At 35.9% G+C, this 23,592-nt stretch overlaps 1 protein-coding gene across 3 annotated transcripts in view; it reads right to left on the reverse strand.

The window, feature by feature from the left end:
• Positions 1–22,900, reverse strand: part of LOC128649688 (nuclear receptor ROR-beta) — a 106,271-nt gene extending 83,371 nt beyond the window's left edge. For all 3 annotated transcript variants that reach the window (XM_053703086.1, XM_053703085.1, XM_053703084.1), the window contains exon 1: positions 22,164–22,900. Coding sequence is in view for 1 of the 3 variants with exons in the window: in XM_053703085.1 (XP_053559060.1) it covers positions 22,164–22,170 (7 nt within the window). In the remaining 2 variants the exon portion in view is untranslated. The remainder of the gene's footprint in view (positions 1–22,163) is intronic.
• Positions 22,901–23,592: the final 692 nt, after the last annotated feature.

The following is a 23,592-nucleotide window of genomic DNA, read 5'->3' on the forward strand; positions in this document are numbered from 1 at the left end:
ATACTTGTAGAGGTGTGTGTCTCTCCACCAGTAATGCTGACGCAAATATCCTTATTAGCCAATGAGTATTAGTAGGAAGTACCAACCAGTAAGATTTTTGAGTACATCCTTTTGAAGTGGTCCAATACTACATTATGTAGACACCCTACTGCAGTCTTTAAGAATAAGTAATACAAACTTGGTTGTTTTGTTTTTTAAAGTTTTTTTCTTTATTTAATACTCTTTATTGAAATATTAGAAGGAAATAGTTTACATTCTCATCAGCATATAATACAATCTCTAGTATACAGATCCAATTGTAAACACATAACATCATATTCTTTTTTTAATTTCAGTAACTATAAAGCATATCAAGAATGCAAGTAGGATTGAAATCATGATACAAATAGTATGTCTGCAATAAAGAAGCATTCTATTGTGCCTGACCAATCCTCTAAGGCTTAAAAAGGGACAGTAAACACAAAACTAGTTTTTGTTTAAAAAGTTAGATAACGCCTTTACTACCCATTCCACAGCTTTGCACAAGCAACATTGTTAAATTAATATACTTTATAACCTTTAAATATCTGCCTGTTTCTAAGCCACTACAGACAGCCTCTTATCACATGCTTTTTTATTTGCTTTTCACAACAGGAGACGTCTAGTTCATGTGGGCCATATAGATAACATTGTGCTCACACCCATGGGTTGTGCACAGCACTAATTGGCTTAAAAGCAAGTCAATAGATAATAAATATTAAGTCATGTGATCAGGGAGCTGTCAGAAGATGCTTAGAAACAAGGTAATCCCAGAGGTAAAAATTGTATTAAAATAACCATGTTTTCTGTGCAAAACTGGGGAATGGGTAATAAAGGGATTATCTATCTTTTTAAACAATACATTTTTTTTGAGTTGACTATCCCTGCACAGAAAAAAAAAAGGAGGGAGGGGGGAGGGACAGTTCCAAAAATGTTTTTTTTTTAATATCAAAATAAACATGAATCACTACATTTGAAATCACCCTATATGATTAAATGTTATTATATATACAAATATATTCCAAACAGTTTCCATCACCGTCACAAAACTAGAACCTAATAATTAGAGAAGAATGTAATGGCTAGGAAATTCTTGAGATTTGCATTCATTATTTCAGAGGCGTTAACAGTTTAATTAATAAACTAAAGAGCGTGGAGTATAGGAAGGTGGGGCATTTTATAGTTACATGCATTCAATTTAGAGACTTAACAACTGGTGTATAACTTGTTTCAACATAAGAAAGCACATGATGTTCATTTTGTAACATTGTTTGTGTAAAAATAAAGACACACACTTTGCATAACTGCTACAATTTTAAAGGGACAGTAAAGTCAAAATTAAACTTTTATGATTCAGTAAAAACATTTTATACAATTTAATTCTTTAAGCAAATTTACTTTGTTTTCTTGGTATGCTTTGTTTAAAAGTATACCTAAGTAGATTCAGGAGCAGCAATGCACTGCTGGGAGCTAGCTGGTTATTGGTGGCTTCTTGTCATTGGCTCAACTGATGTGTTTAGCTAGTTTCCAGTACCATATTGCTGCGGCTGCTAAGCCTGCCTAGTTTTGCAACAAAGGATGCCTTGAAAACAAAGTAAGAATTGCTCTATCATGAAAGTTCAATTTTGACTTTATTGTTCATTTAAAGGGATACTAAACTCACACTTTTTTCTTTCATAAAGTCAGATAAAGCATGCAATTTTAAGCAACTTTCTCTAATTTACTCCAATTATAAATATTTTTTTAAGAACTCTATCATCAATACAAAAAAAAAAAAAACAACCTGTGCATTAACCTCGCTAGACTTCGACTTTTTCGCGAGTCAGGCTGCGCGCTTATTACAACTTGAAAGTAGAAAGCTTTTGCTTGCGCTCTATTCTGATGCGAGCAAAAATCTGAACTTCGATTATCGCAACCGCATTCCCCCATAGACTTCAATGGAGCAGAAAAGTGGGGAAAAAGACTAAATACCCGTATTCATGCGTGAATCAAATCTCATTTTCTCAAGTGCGCTATCCAAACATGAAAATATGAATATTTCACATTCCTATGTTCTTCACATAGAAGAATATTCTCTCTCTCACACACACACAAACTGCAGGAGTGCACTCTCACTTCAAAAAATATCAGCTGCAGGGTGCACGCAAACAATCACAGTAAACAAAGCAGGCTTGCACTCACTGGTCTTCAAATAATCAGTGCCTTTTTAGTGTGATGTTTCGGAGAACGTATCCCCTTCCTCAGACCTGATGTATAGAAATATCTATTTAAAAAATACAGAGAACATATTCCCATATGTGAAGAACATTGTAATGTCAAATATGTAAATATGTACAGTAAATACATAGTAAAACACTTTATTAAAAATGAATATTGCATAAATATGATTTTACATGTTTTCATCTACTTGACTGCAAAGGCTCCAATGCACATATATATGTCTATGTATGTATGTATATATATATATATATATATATATATATATATATATATATATATATATATATATGTGTGTAAAGAGACAAACGGCTAGATTTGGAGTTTTGTCGGTAACAACTCGAAAATCTAACGCCGGCTTTTTTCTGGCCGCACCATAAAAATAACTCTGGTATTGAGAGTCCACATAAAGGCTGCGTTAGGCTCCAAAAAAGGAGCGTAGAGCATTTTTAACGCAGCTTCAACTCTCGATACCAGAGTTGCTTACGCAAGCGGCCAGCCTCAAAAACGTGCTCGTGCACGATTCCCCCATAGGATACAATGGGGCTGTTTGAGCTGAAAAAAAACCTAACACCTGCAAAAAAGCCGCGTTCAGCTCTTAACGCAGCCCCATTGTTTGCTATGCGGAAACACCTCCTAAGTCTGCACCTAACACCCTAACATGTACCCCGAGTCTAAAGACCCCTAACCTTACACTTATTAACCCCTAATCTGCCGCCCCCGCTATTGCTGACACCTGCATTTTATTTTTAACCCCTAATCTGCCGCACCGTAAACCGCCGCTACTTACATTATCCTTATGTACCCCTAATCTGCTGCCCCTAACACCGCCGACCCCTATATTATATTTATTAACCCCTAATCTGCCGCCCACAACGTCGTCCCCACCTGCCTACACTTATTAACCCCTAATCTGCCGAGCGGACCGCACCGCTACTATAATAAAGTTATTAACCCCTAATCCGCCTCACTAACCCTATAATAAATAGTATTAACCCCTAATCTGCCCTCCCTAACATCGGCGACACCTAACTTCAATTATAAACCCCTAATCTGACGACCGGAGCTCACCGCTATTCTAATAAATGTATTAACCCCTAAAGCTAAGTCTAACCCTAACACTAACACCCCCCTAAATTAAATATAATTTAAATCTAACGAAATAAATTAACTCTTATTAAATAAATTATTCCTATTTAAAGCTAAATACTTACCTGTAAAATAAATCCTAATATAGCTACAATATAAATTATAATTATATTATAGCTATTTTAGGATTAATATTTATTTTACAGGTAACTTTGTATTTATTTTAACCAGGTACAATAGCTATTAAATAGTTAAGAACTATTTAATAGCTAAAATAGTTAAAATAATTACAAAATTACCTGTAAAATAAATCCTAACCTAAGTTACAATTAAACCTAACACTACACTAACAATAAATTAATCAAATAAACTACCTACAATTACCTACAATTAACCTAACACTACACTATCAATAAATTAATTAAATACAATTCCTACAAATAAATACAATTAAATAAACTAGCTAAAGTACAAAAAATAAAAAATAACTAAGTTACAAAAAATAAAAAAATATTTACAAACATAAGAAAAATATTACAACAATTTTAAACTAATTACACCTACTCTAAGCCCCCTAATAAAATAACAAAGCCCCCCAAAATAAAAAAATGCCCTACCCTATTCTAAATTACTAAAGTTCAAAGCTCTTTTACCTTACCAGCCCTGAACAGGGCCCTTTGCGGGGCATGCCCCAAGAAGTTCAGCTCTTTTGCCTGTAAAAAGAACATACAATACCCCCCCCCAAAATTACAACCCACCACCCACATACCCCTAATCTTACCCAAACCCCCCTTAAATAAACCTAACACTAAGCCCCTGAAGATCATCCTACCTTGTCTTCACCTCACCAGGTATCACCGATCCGTCCTGGCTCCAAAATCTTCATCCAACCCAAGCGGGGGCTGGCGATCCATCATCCGGTGGCTGAAGAGGTCCAGAAGAGGCTCCAAAGTCTTCATCCTATCCGGGAAGAAGAGTAGATCCGGACCGGCAACCATCATCTTCCAAGCGGCATCTTCTATCTTCATCCGATGAGGACCGGCTCCATCCTGAAGACCTCCGACGCGGACCCATCTTCATCCGGCGACGTCCAACTGAAGAATGAAGGTTCCTTTAAGGGACGTCATCCAAGATGGCGTCCCTCGAATTCCGATTGGCTGATAGGATTCTATCAGCCAATCGGAATTAAGGTAGGAATATTCTGATTGGCTGATGGAATCAGCCAATCAGAATCAAGTTCAATCCGATTGGCTGATCCAATCAGCCAATCAGATTGAGCTCGCATTCTATTGGCTGTTCCGATCAGCCAATAGAATGCGAGCTCAATCTGATTGGCTGATTGGATCAGCCAATCGGATTGAACTTGATTCTGATTGGCTGATTCCATCAGCCAATCAGAATATTCCTACCTTAATTCCGATTGGCTGATAGAATCCTATCAGCCAATTGGAATTCGAGGGACGCCATCTTGGATGACGTCCCTTAAAGGAACCTTCATTCTTCAGTTGGACGTCGCCGGATGAAGATGGGTCCGCGTCGGAGGTCTTCAGGATGGAGCCGGTCCTCATCGGATGAAGATAGAAGATGCCGCTTGGAAGATGATGGTTGCCGGTCCGGATCTACTCTTCTTCCCGGATAGGATGAAGACTTTGGAGCCTCTTCTGGACCTCTTCAGCCACCCGATGATGGATCACCAGCCCCCGCTTGGGTTGGATGAAGATTTTGGAGCCAGGACGGATCGGTGATACCTGGTGAGGTGAAGACAAGGTAGGATGATCTTCAGGGGCTTAGTGTTAGGTTTATTTAAGGGGGGTTTGGGTTAGATTAGGGGTATGTGGGTGGTGGGTTGTAATGTTGGGGGGGGGGTATTGTATGTTTTTTTTACAGGCAAAATAGCTGAACTTCTTGGGGCATGCCCCGCAAAGGGCCCTGTTCAGGGCTGGTAAGGTAAAAGAGCTTTGAACTTTAGTAATTTAGAATAGGGTAGGGCATTTTTTTTATTTTGGGGGGCTTTGTTATTTTATTAGGGGGCTTAGAGTAGGTGTAATTAGTTTAAAATTGTTGTAATATTTTTCTTATGTTTGTAAATATTTTTTTATTTTTTGTACTTTAGCTAGTTTATTTAATTGTATTTATTTGTAGGAATTGTATTTAATTAATTTATTGATAGTGTAGTGTTAGGTTAATTGTAGGTAATTGTAGGTAGTTTATTTGATTAATTTATTGATAGTGTAGTGTTAGGTTTAATTGTAACTTAGGTTAGGATTTATTTTACAGGTAATTTTGTAATTATTTTAACTATTTTAGCTATTAAATAGTTCTTAACTATTTAATAGCTATTGTACCTGGTTAAAATAAATACAAAGTTACCTGTAAAATAAATATTAATCCTAAAATAGCTATAATATAATTATAATTTATATTGTAGCTATATTAGGATTTATTTTACAGGTAAGTATTTAGCTTTAAATAGGAATAATTTATTTAATAAGAGTTAATTTATTTCGTTAGATTTAAATTATATTTAACTTAGGGGGGTGTTAGTGTTAGGGTTAGACTTAGCTTTAGGGGTTAATACATTTATTAGAATAGCGGTGAGCTCCGGTCGTCAGATTAGGGGTTAATAATTGAAGTTAGGTGTCGCCGATGTTAGGGAGGGCAGATTAGGGGTTAATACTATTTATTATAGGGTTAGTGAGGCAGATTAGGGGTTAATAAGTGTAGGCAGGTGGAGGCGACGTTGAGGGGGGCAGATTAGGGGTTAATAAATATAATATAGGGGTCGGCGGTGTTAGGGGCAGCAGATTAGGGGTACATAAGTATAACGTAGGTGGCGGCGCTTTGCGGTCGGAAGATTAGGGGTTAATTATTGTAGGTAGCTGGCGGCGACGTTGTGGGGGGCAGGTTAGGGGTTAATAAATATAACATAGGGGTCGGCGGTGTTAGGGGCAGCAGATTAGGGGTACATAAGTATAACGTAGGTGGCGGTCGGCAGATTAGGGGTTAAAAAAATTTAATCAAGTGTCGGCGATGTGGGGGGGCCTCGGTTTAGGGGTACATAGGTAGTTTATGGGTGTTAGTGTACTTTAGAGTACAGTAGTTAAGAGCTTTATAAACCGGCGCTAGCCCAGAAAGCTCTTAACTACTGACTTTTTTCTGCGGCTGGAGTTTTGTCGTTAGATTTCTAACGCTCACTTCAGACACGACTCTAAATACCAGAGTTAGGAAGATCCCATTGAAAAGATAGGATACGCAATTGACGTAAGGGGATCTGCGGTATGGAAAAGTCGCGGCTGAAAAGTGAGCGTTAGACCCTTTTTTGAGTGACTCCAAATACCGGAGGTAGCCTAAAACCAGCGTTAGGAGCTTCTAACGCTGGTTTTCACGGCTAACGCCAAACTCCAAATCTAGGCCAAAGTGCACTCCTAACTTGCAGAACCAGGCCTTGGGTGCAGCAAAAAATATCAAATATATATATATACACATACACACACACACACACACATTTACAGACATATATACACACACATACATACATATACACACACACACATATTTACATACAAACATATATATTTAGCCGTGATAACCCCCTTTTCACTTGCCCCATTCCTCATCTTGCTCATAGTGGCGACTGGTAAATACTAACTTTAATAAAAAATGTAATGTGCAGCTTCATAACATGTTGAATTGGTACACCTTCAGGTTCTTTATGTCCTGTTGTCACAATCCTGCGATGCAAAGGATTATGGGAGTACAATGTATATGGCCATTCAAAAAATGGAAAGAAAATCTACAGTTTTTAAAAATAAAAATAAAAGTCACAGATGGGCTTATTTTACTTTATATATTTTTTAAAGATATGTTGTGGTTTCCTATTGGTCAGTTTACATATGAACAGGTAGCCCATTGGTCAGTGTAGGTGTAAACATTCCCCCACACAACAATTACATTATAATTACAACTTTTTTCCCCCAGTCTTCTAAAAGATTAACTTATCAGCAGAGTCTGAACATTATTAGAACAGATTAAAACCTTGTTTGCTGCAATTATTTTTCAATAGTCAAATTCCACCTACCACTTTCCTTATTTTGAGGAGCCAGTTAAAAGTCTAAAATAGACATGGCTTGCCATGGTCATTGTGGTTACAAAATCACCATTGTTTAGCTTTATCAAAAAATGATAAGATCACAAACTGCATATTAGGGACAGATTTGTGGCAAGGTTAGGCTTGTGAAACCTGCCATTTGGTCTTTCAGTTTTCAGGACTAGAAAATCCAGAATTTTCAGACTTCAGGAAGGGCAAAATAAATAATGAAAGTATTTAGCAAAGTTGTTTTACTATGCTCAGTTATGAATTTTATATTGCAATCCCTTTAAAAACTCTATATAGCAGCTGTGCTCAAGACCCGTCCATACTCCTGAGCCAACCTAGGTATTCTGCCATGCAAAGGTTGATAAGTACCAACACTGGATACCAAAAGAGAGTTCAATGTGATAATAAAAGTTACATTTTGTATGTTCTATACGAATCTTAAAATTTTAAACTTACTAACAAGTTCCTTAATATAAAAGCAAACTAGTCAACCTCTCCTCTGGAAGACATTGTGCAAAAATGTTGTACATTGCAGACAGAAACTCACAAACAGGCTTCATAAATAATTGAAGATAATAATAATAATAAATTATTATCATCATCATCATATGTACTGTATGTATGGACCTTTAAATCTGATTTTACACTGTTTCCTGAAGCCTAAAAGCATTTCACAAACCCCACTTCTTTAAAACTATGATTTATAAAGATAAATGTGATTTTTAAGCATTCAATAGTCTTAATATAATAAGAACTGGTTCTTGTATTATTATGTTGGTGTATAAATCACCATCTGTATATGGGGTTATAATGATAGTTCCATAGGAACTACGGACATTTTGTCTAGCAGGAAGCTGTAGGTTTATAGTTGGTTATGTCAAGGTTATATAATTATTCATGTTTTCATTCAGCTACAGATAAGACAGCCTTATATGATTCTCTTCTATCCAAGTTGTCTTTCTCCCATAAAGGTACAAATCTAACATAAAACACAAGTGTGGTATTTTGATTCTTTAAGGGATGGTAAACACGTGGAGATTTTTTAAAATAAAATGTTTAGTTATGCATAATGAAACAGCATTGCAATATATTGTCATTATTTATTGTGACCCCTTTTAATGTAATTTAGATCTAAAAATTAAGCAATTTTTAATTCTCAGAACCTAAAATGCTCCCTGCTGACTTATGAAACCTAACCCTGCTGCATATCGCTCTAATTGGCAGATAGCAACTGCAAAGCAAGATACTTTATGACAGTGGCTGGCTTTGTTGTCGGTGGAATAAATCCCAGATTGGTTCTTCCAAATTTTGTTTTTTGAAAATAACTGGAGTGAAAAGTAATTTTAATAATGTTAAGATTTGGATGATATGGTATTCTTTAGCAACACAACAGAAATGTCTTGTAATTACAAGGTGCTTACTGTCCCTTTAACTGTGCATAAATCAGTGTACTTAGAAGAAAAAAAAACAAAGAGAAAACTTTCACCAGAATAAAATGGTGGCAAGGATATCAATGAAATAAAAAAAACAGAACAAAAGTAGTTACTATACATTTACTTCTATTACTAGTCTGACCATATTGCCGCTTTAAAAAGGGACACATATGAAAAATACATATGTCAGGGTTCTGATACAAAACATTTCTTTAAAGTGAATGTTAATTTTCCGATTTTGGATGGAACATATTAATTCCTTGTGTATAGATTATTAAAACCGCCAAATCGTTATATTTAGCTCACCAACTTTCGGCCGTTTTCAAGCCCAGCTCCTCCCATCCGCTACTTCCTCATTTTGCTGCCTGCTATGTATGGAGCGGTCCCACCCACTGTTTACATAATCGCAAAGCGCGCTACCATCTACTACATCAACTGCGCATGCGTTCCACTATATTGCCAATAATCCATTTTTATGTTCTATATGCACCACAATTATATTATATTGCACGTTTTAAAATTGGTTTAGCAAGTAAATATATATGTTTTTAAAACAACAGCGATACAATCGCTACTTACCTGGCTGTAAGACCGTAAATTATGCTACAGCGCATGTGCGAAGCACGAACACGCGTCTTAGTTGAATAGAAGAGTAGCGGTCTAACGCAGGCGCAATAGGAATGCGTGACATATTGAAAAAGAGGTTTGGTCCCCCGGGGGGGATTCAATGATTGGGAGACCAGATTTTGCATTATCTGTCACTCAAAAAACTAAGATGGCGGGCGGAGGATTACTACTTCGAGCGCACGGCTAGTAAGTTAAAATACAAGCTAAAAAAACTTAAAAAATGATGAATTAAAGTACATATTTTTTTCAAGAACGGTTACTGTTGTTTTAACGGGAAAGTGTGACTTTACATTCACTTTAAACAGCCCTGACATATGTATTTTTCATGTGTGTCCCTTTTTAAAGCGGCAATATGGTCCCCCTATCTATTACTCATATTTACTATTGTGCAAAAACACTGTGCTAAATTCATTAAATGCCTATACAGGATCACCAAATTTTATTTTATTCTTTGCAACTAATTCAATTAAAGTAAAATAAAATGCCTATCCAACCTTGCAAGGCAAGGATACAGCTGGTGAGCCAATAAAGAGCAGGAACACATGTGTAAGCTCCAATCACTTACTGTAACCTCATCTGGAGCAGAATTGGGGTGTTCCAGGATTGCAACTTTGAATAGGTGTATAACAATTTTAAAAGCGTTAAAGGGACTCTCAAGTCAAAATTAAACTTGCATTATTCAGATAGAGCACACAATTTTAAACAATTTAAATTCACTTCCATTATCTAAATGTGCACAATATTTTATATGCACACTTTATAAGGCACCAGCTCCTACTGAGCATGTGCAAGATTCACAGAATATAGGTGTATGCATTTTGTGATTGGCTAATGGCTGTCACATGATGCAGTGGGAGGGAAAATAGAACTTTAAAAATTTGTCAGAAAGAAATCTACTACTCATTTGAAATTTAAACTAAGTGTTTTTGTATTGTCTTTTTATTATGCATTTACAGACTATGCGATTATACTGTGTTTAATGTCCCTTTAAAAAGGGACATAGAAGTGCAAATATATAATGCGCTGAATGGTTAAAGGGACAGTCTACACCAGAATTGTTGTTGTTTTAAAAGATAGATAATCCCTTTATTACACATTCCCCAGTTTTGCATAACCAACACAGTTAGATTAATATACTTTTTACCTCTGTGATTACATGACATTTTATTTATTATCTATTGACTTTCATTTTAACCAATTAGTGCAGTGTCTGCCACAAGCCACGGGTGTGATCACAATGTTATCTATATGGCTCACAGAAAATACAGCAACGTTTCAGGAAGTTATCCCTTAATCATGCCATGCCAAACATACAAACATTACTGACTTATATACTAACATACCACTAGGTGGTGCTAATGGTCATTTCATATGTTAACTCATTCATGACTAACATAACAATATATTTTACAATGTTACACAATTTTTCAAAATATTTAGTACACAGTAATTCTCAATAGACTAAGCAGAATAAGTAATCTGACCAGGAGGGAAGAATCCCCTTTAATTGCCCAATCAACTCATACATTAGATAAATAACCCTGATGACTAGAAACGGGACTATAAAAACACAGACAAGTCCCAATCTCTATTTAAACCTTTAGGCTCAAGGGACCCTAATTCATAAATCCAAAAGGATTCTCTCTGCTTTAACCGCAGCTCCCTACCCCCTCCTCTACGTGCTACTTCAATATGATCAATAATTTGAAATTTAAAGGGACAGTCTAGTCAAAATTAAACTTTCATGCTTCAGATAGGGCAGGCAATTTTAAACAACTTTCCAATTTACTTCTATTATCTAATTTGCTCAATTCTTTAGATATCCTTTGTTGAAGAAATAGCAATGCACATGTGTGAGCCCATCAAACAAGGCCTTTATGTGCAGCAACCAATCAGCAGCTACTGAGCATATCTAGATATGCTTTTCAGCAACTGATAAAGAAAATGAAGCAAATTAGATGATAGAAGTAAATTAGAAAGTTGTTTAAAATGACATGCTCTTTCTAAATCACAAAAGAAAAAAAATTGGGTTTCATGTCCCTTTAAGCTGGCTAATAGAATGACCAGCTTTCAGGAAATGATTAGCTAGTGGGGCTTTTAAATTACCAGTGTGAATATTACTTTTATGTTCTAGAACCCGATATATGAAATGACCATTAGCGCGTACATAGTGGTATGTTAGTATATAAGTCAGTAATATTTGGCATGACATGATTAAGGGATAACTTCCCGAAACGTTGCAGTATTTTCTGTCTTTGTATACTTTTCAATAAAAGTTTCTTGCTGTCACCCCCGTTTCCTATTTGTGAAAAGCAAATAAAAAAGCATGTGACAAGAGGCGGCCTTCAAGAGCTTAGGAATTAGCATATGAGCCTTCCTAGGTTTAGCTTTCAACTAAGAATACCAAGAGAACAAAGCAAAATTGGTGATAAAAGTAAATTGGAAAGTTGTTTAAAAATGACATGCCCTATTTTGGACTTGACTCTCCCTTTAAGAGAATTTACCACTATTGACACTGCAAGTCTATGTGTTTAACTTCTGAAAATTGTTTAAACACATAGTTAATTTAGTACCACTTGAGAGCTGCAGAAAACTGCTGGTCTCAATTAAACATGACCACTGTGCCCATTTGCAGTGGGAGTCACAACCCATTTACTTTGGTCCACATTTACTCTGCAGTTCCCTAATGCTGCTTCAATATGTGTTTGCAAGGGTTAAATGTGAAGACTTGCTAAACTTCTATGCCCTAGCAAATTAGAGCTTGCCATTTTTTAACTATAAATGTCCCTTTAAACACATAGCTCAAGATAGAAATATGTCTAAAAATGATTTAACAAAACACAGCATTCCATTTTAAAACATTAACATCCCTTGAGGAATGGAAAGATTTATGAATTATAAAGGAATCTATCCCATTATTTGTACAGATAAAACAGAATATTAATGTAATTGTTTTTGCAAAGGAACAGTTATTATAAAAATATTGTATAAAGACTGTATTGCCAAGTACATGATAATTATGCATAATAAAACATTAAGTTTATATTTTCCATAATGGCATAATAATAATTACTAGCTACTAATAATTATAGGTATATAAAAGGTACATAAAAGTCCCTATATTATTACATTTGATTTAAGGCTAGATATGCTACTTCCCTGAGTGAAAAGTTCAGCAATGCTTCTTCTGAAAGCACCCAAGTCATCTTTGCCTCTGGTGCTTCCCACCTACCCTGTGAAAAAACTGTCCTGTAAATTACTTCAGCATTGTTTGTGAATTGGCTGCAAGCATTGCCCCGGAAAATTAGAGAACAGTGCAAAGTGTCACAAGAAAAGATTATTTAGGCACTTCAAAAGACAATTCTGGACTTCTTACACAAGGAAGAAATATCTCCTGGTTGTATATATTATAAGTTACCAAACCTGCCATATAATAATGACACATATATATTAAATCCTGTGCTAAATACAGACTAGGGATGGGCGAATGTTTTGCAACATTGGAAAAATGAAACAAATTTTAAACACATTTGTTCGTTCGTTTAGAATATTTGCAGAACATTTTAACATTCATTTAATGTAATAGTATTACTAATGCTAAATTTAAATGTAATATTCAATTCAAATTTTTCTAATTCGAATATTGCATAATTTGAATTGAATTATGCAATATTCCAATTATAAAAAATAACTTCAATATATTTGTAATAGTATTTCTAATACTCTCTTTAAATGTAATATATTCGACTTATGCAATATTCGAAATAGAAAAATTTGAATCAATATATTTGTATCTATTATGAATCAATTTACTAAATTCTCTACCACATGAACTATTAAACTTCTGAATAGTATTTGTTACATTGAATGTTACATTCAAAATTTTGGAAATGTGGATGTTGGATCTAATTATGAACGTTTGAAAACAGGAACTAACATTTGATTACCTAATTTACTGGATTTTTATTTGATAGTCCAAAACTCATGTCCAGCGTGAATTGCATTTTCACCACATTCACTCATCCCTAATAGAGACACTGGGGGTGTGGAAAATGTATAGTTTTGCTTATTTTTAAAAAAAACATTGCTCTGATGTTCAGACTCCTAACAAGCCCCAAAGTTAGGAAATACAGACAGAGAATACCGACAGATACCTACCGTACTCTAGCTTGCTCCTGTTTGTGTAAAGGGTCTTTTCATATGCAAATGAAGGGGGAGGGTGTCTTACTTCCCACTTGCAGTGGGCTTTCCAGCTACCTTTTCAACAGAGCTAAACTGAGAGCTTCTAAATAAGTTTTTTAACAGTTTTATACTTAATTTTTATATCAGTATCTGTGCATCTTATTCTTTATAGTAGTGTCTATTACATGCAGTTATATGAAAATGAGTGTATACTGTCCCTTTAATGATGGCTTTAATTCTGTTTGGTATTGATTCTACAGATTTCTACAATCCACATTTTTCCACCACTCCTTTTGAGCATCCCAGAGAGTATCTAGTGATGTCATAGTATGTTTTCCCTTTTTAAATCTCCCCACAAAATGTTCAATGAAGTTGAGGCCAGTTTCTTGTGGAGGGAAAGCCATGCAAATTACCACTCCTTGAACTTCAGTTATGCCTGGCACAGTTTTGATGGGTGTTTATGATCAGTGTCCTGCTGGAAAATGAATCCTCTTCCAACTTCAGAATAGGCAAAGCCTCCCAACGCCAGAATTTTTCCTGCACCATATTTAATTGCAGGTTTTAAACACTGGTATAAGCATCTCATGCTGCTGTCCTAACATGAGCTCTGTGATTGTAACCACAATTTTAACATTTTTTGAATCTTCCTCTATAAAAATGTCTATCATTTTGCTCATTGCTTGCTGAATATTGAGACTTAGAAGAGTGGTTGAGATACTGACTGCTACTCTCCCATGAAGACCACACTTTTGACAGTTATCTTTTTGTTGTGTTTTTGCTTACTGAGGTAAGAGGTTCCTGGATCATCTTGGCTTGAATTGTGAATGCAAACACTGTTCTATTCTGCATGGTCTTGCTTAGGATGAACATGATTTGGGTTCAGAAAATCTCTTTAATGAGTGCTGTACTGCCCATTTTGAAATAGTCAACTAAGCTGTAATGTAGCACTGAGAGAACAAATTCACTGAGCTCCTTTGATATAATTACAGAAAGTTATTTCAACTAATGTCTTTCTTCAAAAGCCCTAACTGGAGTATTAGTAGAAACACTAGCAGGCAATATTAATAGAATTAAAGTATTCACTGGTAAAATATGAATAAAACTAGGTGTGCTAGGATGTTGCCCTTTGAATTAAATAATGTCACAACAGTTTTTAAAAATGATGTGCAAATGGAAATATCACATAGATTTATCACCTATATGAACAAACTGGGCCTTGGATAAGATGCACAGACAGACTTTGCATTCTCCTCATCTTAGCCTTTTACTCAAATCTTAATTAGGAGCATGCCCTCTTCAGCCTCCTCATCCTAGATTTATGCCCAAATTGCTTGGCCTATATCATTCCCTCATGCCATTTAACCACTTCTCTCATCTCCAATTAAGGGCTAGATTACAAGTGGAACTCTAAATATCGCTTGCACGCAAGCGATATTAGCGCTCCACTGAGTAATACCAGCGCATGCTAATATATATATTTATTTTAGGAACACACAGTTCCCATAGACCGCAATGTAATTTTTTTTTTTTTTTAAAAATAACATCCCACTCCTGCCAACTTTACCCCCAAAATATTGCCTAGTGAAGTTATTTTATTAAAAAATAAAGCTGCTGCTATTTTTTTTATTTTTTAATAAAATACACATCACTGTATTTTGGGGGCATTTGGGGCACATTTATAAAATTAACCAGAGATCTGATCTCTGGTTAATTTTATCAGCACTAATTGCTACCGCAAGTAAGTTTGTGTGCATGTATGTTAAGAGTGTGTGATAATGTGTGTGTATTAGTGTATGAGAGCGAGCGTGTGTGAGTGAGATAGAGAGTGTGTGAATATATATCTGCGAGTTTGTGTTTATGTGCTATTATACTTAGGGGAGCGATTTATCCCCTGGCGGAATTCAGCATTGCATACAAGCGCTATTTTGCGCTCGTGTGCAATCCCGCCCCCTGCTTGCACACAGCCAATCACGCGCAGGTAGGCGCTGTCAATCTCCCCCGTTGGACTAGACCAGGGAGATTGAAATTTGCCACTTAAGAGGTGGCGAAAGGGTAGGGAAGCAGCGGTCTGATGACCGCTGCTTGTTAAATACGGCGTGCAGGTTCTCTTGTGAGAACCTGCAGTCGTAGGCAGGATAAAGCCTGCCTAAGAGGTTGATAAATCGACCACATAGTTTGTGTGCTGTGCACGGCACAAGAAAGTTCAGATTTGTCCTGAAATAAAGGTGGCAACCCCAAGCACTACCCCTCTACCTTTCTTTATTTGCAACTCAAACAGTGCTTTGTTTATGTGTAACTGGCTCAATTCTGTTTGTCTTTTGATCTGTGTGCACACGTTGGTTGGTGACACTTCTGTTTATAAAGATGCACTAATTTTCTTAAATAGATGTGTATATACTTTTTATATGGTCCTTAATTTAAAAAAAAAAAAAAGCTGGAAATCCTGGATATACAGTATATGTATTGATTTTTATAGTAGTAGGTTAGCAAACATTCTAAAATATTGCATGATGTTTTACAAGCATAATTTTTATTAAAACCATAGTTAAACTCTCGCTTAGGCTTAGTACATCGCCACTCATGAGCAAAACATGGCTGGTGAGCCAATCAGGAGCGGAATACGCATGTAGCCATAAACCAGCAGCCGTGTCCTCCATGTTCAGCAACACACCTTTGTGGCGGTTAAACACAGTTACCAAGGGATATTTATGTAATCAGTTAGAGCATTTTAGTATTGACTTAACATATCCTTTTAACGGGACAAGAATCCCAACATTTTTGTTTTTATGATTCAAATAGAATATAAAAAATGTAAAAAACTTTTTAGTTTATTTCAAATATATTTTGTTCTTTTGGTATCCGTTGTTGAAAAGCAGGTAGGTGAGCTCAAAAGTGTGTGCATTAAAGGAATACTATAACAACCAGATTATAACAACGCTAATTATAGTGTGTGCGTGATAGCCAATATAACTTGACCGTGCTACCATTAGCACGCAACTTTGATATTACAAGTCCGTGTGTATGGGAGTGTGTGTATACATGCGTATTTATATGTTTATATGTGCACACTTATATATATATATATATATATATATATATATATAAATACACTATACAAACACACACAAACTTTGGAATCTTTCCCAGTCAAATACCTTGAAACATGCAATATAATTGTTATTAATTTTTGTGTTTTAATGTGTTTTGAATAGAAATACTTAACATTCCAATGTTCTTCACATAGAAAAAAAAAAATTCTTTTTTTTTAAAAAAACAAAACAATATAATATATTTAATTTTTATTTTGAGCGCACTTAGCGCGCAAGCGGAAAAGCTTCAGCATGCCATTTGTAAATCTGGCCCTACTGCTTGACTGCTTTTAACAATGTCATACATTTGCAAGAACACTAGATGGCAGCAGTGTATTCACAATTCTGCTTTGTAGTGCTCCAGACACGTTCACATAACCTATCTAGGAATGCTCTTCAACAAAGAATACCATGAGAATAAAATACATTTGAATAGAAGTAAATTGGAAACATTTTTAAAACTGTATGCTCTATTTGAATCATGAACAAAATAAATAGGGTTTCATATCCCTTTAAATGAAGCAAAATATGTTAACAGTTCACCACATTGCAATATCCTAAATTATATTTTGTTTGCTAATACATATTTATGATTTGAAATTATAACTAATGGCAGCTAACAAATGAAAAAATCTTCAGTATACATATTTGTATATGTCAGTGGCGTGTATAAGCTGTCACTGTATATCACTGAAATTATTTCACTGAAATTATGTAAAATTCCAGGGGAAAAAAAAACAAAAGAAAAAAAAAACTAGTGGAGTGAATTTAACCCCTTAATGACCGGACCATTTTTCAGTTTTCTTACCCTTAATGACAATGGCTATTTTTAAATTTCTGCAGTGTTTGTGTTTAGCTGTAATTTTCCTCTTACTCATTTACTGTACCCACACATATTATATACCGTTTTTCTCGCCATTAAATGGACTTTCTAAAGATACCATTTTTTTCATCACATCTTATAATTTAATATAAAAAATATATAAAATATGAGGAAAAAATGGAAAAAAACACACTTTTTCTAACTTTGACCTCCAAAATCTGTTACACATCTACAACCACCAAAAAACACCCATGCTAAATAGTTTCTAAATTTTGTCCTGAGTTTAGAAATACCCAATGGTTACATGTTCTTTGCTTTTTTTGCAAGTTATAGGGCAATAAGTACAAGTAGAACTTTGCTATTTCCAAACCACTTTTTTTCAAAATTAGCGCTAGTTACATTGGAACACTGATATCTGTCCGGAATCCCTGAATATCCCTTGACATGTATATATTTTTTTTTAGAAGACAACCCAAAGTATTGATTTATGCCCATTTTGGTATATTTCATGCCACCATTTCACTGCCAAATGCGAGCAAATAAAAAAAATTGTTCACTTTTTCACAAATTTTTTCACAAACTTTAGGTTTCTCACTGAAATTATTTACAAACAGTTTGTGCAATTATGGCACAAATGGTTGTAAATGCTTCTCTGGGATCTCCTTTGTTCAGAAATAGCAGACATATATGGCTTTGGCGTTGCTTTTTGGCAATTAGGAGGCCGCTAAATGCTGCTGCGCACCACACTTGTATTAAACCCAGCAGTGAAGGGGTTAATTAGGTAGCTTGTAGAGAGCTTGCAGGGTTAATTTTAGCTTTAGTGTAGAGATTAGCCTCCCACCTGACACATCCCACCCCCTGATCCCTCCCAGACAGCTCTCTTCCCTCCCCCACCCCACAATTGTCCCCGCCATCTTAAGTACTGGCAGAAAGTCTGCCAGTACTAAAATAAAAGGTGTTTTTTTTTGTTTTTTTTTTTAATTATTCAGCTGTGATGGACCCCTGCCTTAACCCCCAACCTCCCTGATCCCCCCCAAACACCTCTCTAACCCTCCCCACCTACCTAATTGCCACCATCTTGGGTACTGGCAGCTGTCTGCCAGTACCCAGTTTTCCCCAAAAAATAAAGTGTTTTTTTTTTTATTTTTAAATGTTTTTTTTCATTTTTTCTGTAGTGTAGCTGCCCCCCCCAGTACCCCCACCCCCCTAACCCTACCAGATCCTATTATTATTAAAAAAAAATTACAGTTTGCTGCCCCCCTCCCTCTTAACAAAATTCATTGGTGGCAGTGATTGCTGCGCGCACGCAGGCCCCCCACACACTCCCGGCATCCGGCGTGCACAATGCACTTGAAGGAACCGGATGCCGGGTAAGCGATGGGCCGCCCACCCTCCTCCCTGTAAGCTCCCACCCACCAACGAACGGCCCCATCGCTACCGGTGCAGAGAGGGCCACAGAGTGGCTCTCTCTGCATCGGATGCTTTTTAAAGGGTATTGCAGGATGCCTCAATATCGAGGCATCACTGCAATACCCTGAGAGCTGCTGGAAGCGATTGCGATCGCTTCCAGCACTCTCTTAGACAACTGACGTACCAGGTACGTCCATTGTCACTAACTGCAAGTTTTTGCAGGACGTACCTGGTACGTCAGTTGTCATTAAGGGGTTAAAGGGACATAAAACCCATTTTTTTTTTCTTTCATGATTCAGATAGATTATACATTTTTAAACAACTTTCCAATTTACTTCTGTTATCAATTTTGCTTCATTCTCTTAATATATTTTATTGAAAAATCATCAATGCACTCTGGGAGGTGGCTGAACATGAAAATGGGCATACAAGTTCAGCCACTAATCAGCAGCTAGTTCCTTGCTCCTGAGCCATTCTAGATATGCTTTTCAACAAAGGAAAGGTGAATGAAGCAAATTAGATAATAGAAGTAAATTATAAAGTTGTTTAAAACTGTATGACCTATCTAAATCATGAAAGAAGACTCGGATTTCATGTCCCTTTAATGTGTATCCTTGTTTACATGTGAGACAAGCTAGGGTATAACAGTATGCCAGTGGCAGCATATATCATGCATGTATATCTTATGTCATCTGGTTTTAATGTTAATTATAAATGTGTGTCAATAGAAATATTGTGTAATCCTGAACAAGTCTATTATTGTAAATGTGTGTCAGTAAGAGCACATATAGGGATATAATTATAATGAATCATTATCTTTATATTAAGTATTTGTAACTTTGTTAGGGACAATTATTATGAGTCAGTGTACCAGAGAGAAATCATTAGTATTGTTTATTTTAGGAGCCAGTACTACTACTTTATTTCTTGGCTTGGAAAGTAGGAAGAGATCAATGACAGTCCTGAGATTCTCCAGCTGCCAGCGCCACCCTCACAGAACTGGGTCACTAGGACATTGTCATCTGCCCAGCAGGAAAACTAGCTCCTCTAGAAACAAAACAAGGGACCAGGAAGAGGTAAAACAAAAGTGTCCCTCCCAGTGATGAAGAGAAAGCTAATGGGGTGTTTAGAATGGGGTAATGTGATAAAGACAACATCTACACTTGTGAAACATGGGGGAAGATGCAGGAGGCAGATATTAGCGCAGCACAAAGCTATCCATAGGAAATACTGGTTCTGAGAGGCAGGAGGTTCACTATTACCATATAGTAAAGGGACATGAAACCCATTTTTTTCTTCTTTCATGATTCACATAGAACATACCATTTTAAACAACTTACCCATTTACTTCTATTATCTAAATGGACTACTGAGAACTACCTGAAAGCCAAATGACAAGAGGCATATATGTCCAAATAAAAAGAAATAAAAGGGTTTTATATATACTTAAAGGGACAGTATACTGTAAAATAGTTTTTCCCTTAATGTGTTTACAATTGCTTTTTTTACCAACTGCAGAGTAAAAAATTTATTAAAATTGGCTTTTTAAGGTTTATTTCTGTATATTAAAGCTCTGATTTTGTGTTTTGAAGCCACAGCCTAATAAAATGGGTTGAGCTTGTAGGTATAATCAGATCTCATTACTGTATCACATTGTGTACATATACATGTTTCTTTATCTTATATCTGTCCTTAAAACAATCACCAGTACTTTGAGAGATCAATGGAAAATCAACATTTTATTACCTTATCTCTGCTTTATCACACTGGGAGTGTAATTTCTTCTGCTGGCTGTGTTTACAAAGCTTATCTATAGCTGGTACGCGCGGCCACAAACTTTCAGAATAGGTGGGGATACCACATGCTAAATTAACCATTTCAAATGCCAATATAAGGGTAAAGGAGCTACTTGTAAACAATTTAATACACTCCAGCAGGTAAAGTGGATCATTGGGAACAAATTAAAGGGGAGAAAATATTTGAGTAAACTGTCCCTTTAAAGGGACACTGTACTCAAAAATTTAATTTCGTGATTCAGATTAAGCAACTTTCTAATTTACTCCTATTATCAAATTTTCTTCATTCTCTTTGTATCTTTATTTGAAATGCAAGAAGTTTAGATGCCGGCCCATTTTTGGTGAACAACCTGGGTTGTCCTTGCTGATTGGTGGATAAATTCATCCACCAATAAGAAAGTGCTGTCCAGAGTACTGAAACCAAAAAAAAGCTTATATGCCTTCTTTTTTCAAATAATGATAGCAAGAGAACGAAGAAAAATTGATAATCGGAGTAAATTAGAAAGTTGCTTAAAATTGCATGCTCTTTCTGAATTACAAATGAACAAATTTGGGTTCAGTGTCCCATTAATCTTGGTTAGAGAACAAATCAAAATAAAATAAATACTGATGTGACCAAACCATGTGGGATGTATATGAATTTGAGGCATCCTTAGTTGCTGTGTTTTTCAGTTTAATACATAACAAATATATTATAATATTGTACATCAGATGGCAATTGTGACCAATGCTTTGGCTGAAATGTGTTAAATAGTCACAGACATTGTTAAAAACCATTAATACAATAGGAATCTGCAGCAACTGATGAAAGCACAAATGCAACCTTCATATATAAACTGACCCCTTGTGGTACAGTAATAAGATGGATTTATGTAATGTTTGAGTAACGTAGCTATGCCTATGGCTAACAGATAGACAATTTCAAGAGTCCAGACAAAAACAACAGGTCTCATTTAGCAGTATACCTTTTGAAGATCACAATATCTTTGCTTGAAACTCCTTTTTTTATAACAAGACAATGTAGTAATTTTCCACAGCCTTGTTTAATAATGTCAGTTACTGCCATTAGGACACTTTGTTCCTACCAAAAATCTCCTCTAAAAAATTATTTTATTTATGGCCAAAGTCCCAGCAAACTCAATAAACAGGCTGTCAAGTTTATAACTCCTCCCTAACAACACAGACCTGTTTTGTTTTGGTGCCCAATTACAATGCCAGCTGCAATGTTTCATTTTGCTAGACATTTGAAACTACAACCCCTAACTAAGTCACCTGGAACACACACATATCCATATGACACTAAGTTACCTGATAATCTGCTTATGTGGAATCTATAGGATATAAAAAAAATATTATTTTAAAGACATACATATAGATTCTTACCTCTCATGGTGATGTTAGGTTGGAGATAGTTCAAACATTAATAAGAAATACAGAAGAGGTGTGAAATCCCAAAGTTAAGGATTAATGGATCGCTGCTTAACACTTTCTAGTATGATAGGATAGATGACTGTGATGTTTTTGTTGATGTCCGTTCTTTTATCAAAATTTGAGTTTCCAAAAAAATTAGATCTTAAAATTCTATGGATAATAAAATCAAATTTAGCACCATTGGATGTAGTTTTTTTAGTCCTGATAAGCAGTTTCTGCCCTTCTCCAACCACCAGGGTAAGCAAAATATTTGAACGAGCTGGATTCCTAAATAGTGTTGTCAGTCAGTTGTAAGGTGCATTGATTTTTCTTTCATTTGAGAGTATGATGAACTGTTTACACCAGTTTATGTGGTCTATTTTTTAAAAAAATGCTAGTTTAAGCAATAAATATTGTTGCAGGTCCCAAAGGAGCATCCAATTAAAAGAAAGTCAGTTCTAGATCAACATTTAATGTGGGATCTGTAGTTTAGAATGTTCCATATTTTCATGGATTCTTCTGGTCTTTGTATTATTTATCATTGACACTAAAATATTACACAGCATCATCTAAAAACAATTATCAGCTCCTCTGTTATCAAGTCTCTTCTGTTTGTATAGTACACTCCAGCCACAGAATGAATTGTTAATTCTCCCAGTAATTTCTTTAGGAACTGCCTACCACAGTCTTGCTCTGATCCTTGCTGCTGCCAAACTATTTCTTTCCAGCAGCATGTGCCAATTCACATGACATGCCCACCCCAGGACCCTCCTTCTTTCACCTTCTTGGGTAATAGACACTCCCTCTCCCATTGACGTGCTGTGGCACACACCCCTATCAGCTGAAAGTCCAGTGTTCTAGCATGCTGCCTCAGGAAAAACAACAACGTCACAGATTAAAGGGACAGCGTAGTCAAAAACAAAAGTGTACTTTTTAAATAAAGCATTCCATGTAGGTAAAAAAAAAAGTCAATATCCATGTATTGCACATTTTGCAGCTAAAGCTTTTTAATATGATAAAAAACTTGCTGTGTTTTCTTATGAATACGTATGTAATACTTATGATAGAGCTAGGAGTTTTCCCTACGCGCCCTGACTGGCTCAGCTCTGTGTAATGAACTGTAGTTTTTATGTGCTAAAATTTAGAACAGCAGGACACATACAAACTAATCAGGCTAACCATGCTCTGCTCTGTGAAATAAGGTCCTAGCTTCAAGAAAATCGTTCCACAGAGCAGTGTGTGAGGAGTTTGATTCTTAGCTCCGGTGTCTGTGTATAAACTAATTTATTACCGTGGTAACCAATGCAGGCAGGGGGAAGTAGTAACATGCACAAGCAGGGCTATCAGTAGTATCAGGGAGCAGAAGGTGGCAGGCATCTTTGTCTGATTTTAGCCTTTTTTT

Source organism: Bombina bombina, chromosome 2 (genome assembly GCF_027579735.1).
Source record: "Bombina bombina isolate aBomBom1 chromosome 2, aBomBom1.pri, whole genome shotgun sequence".
NCBI classification, from domain to species: Eukaryota; Metazoa; Chordata; class Amphibia; order Anura; family Bombinatoridae; genus Bombina; species Bombina bombina.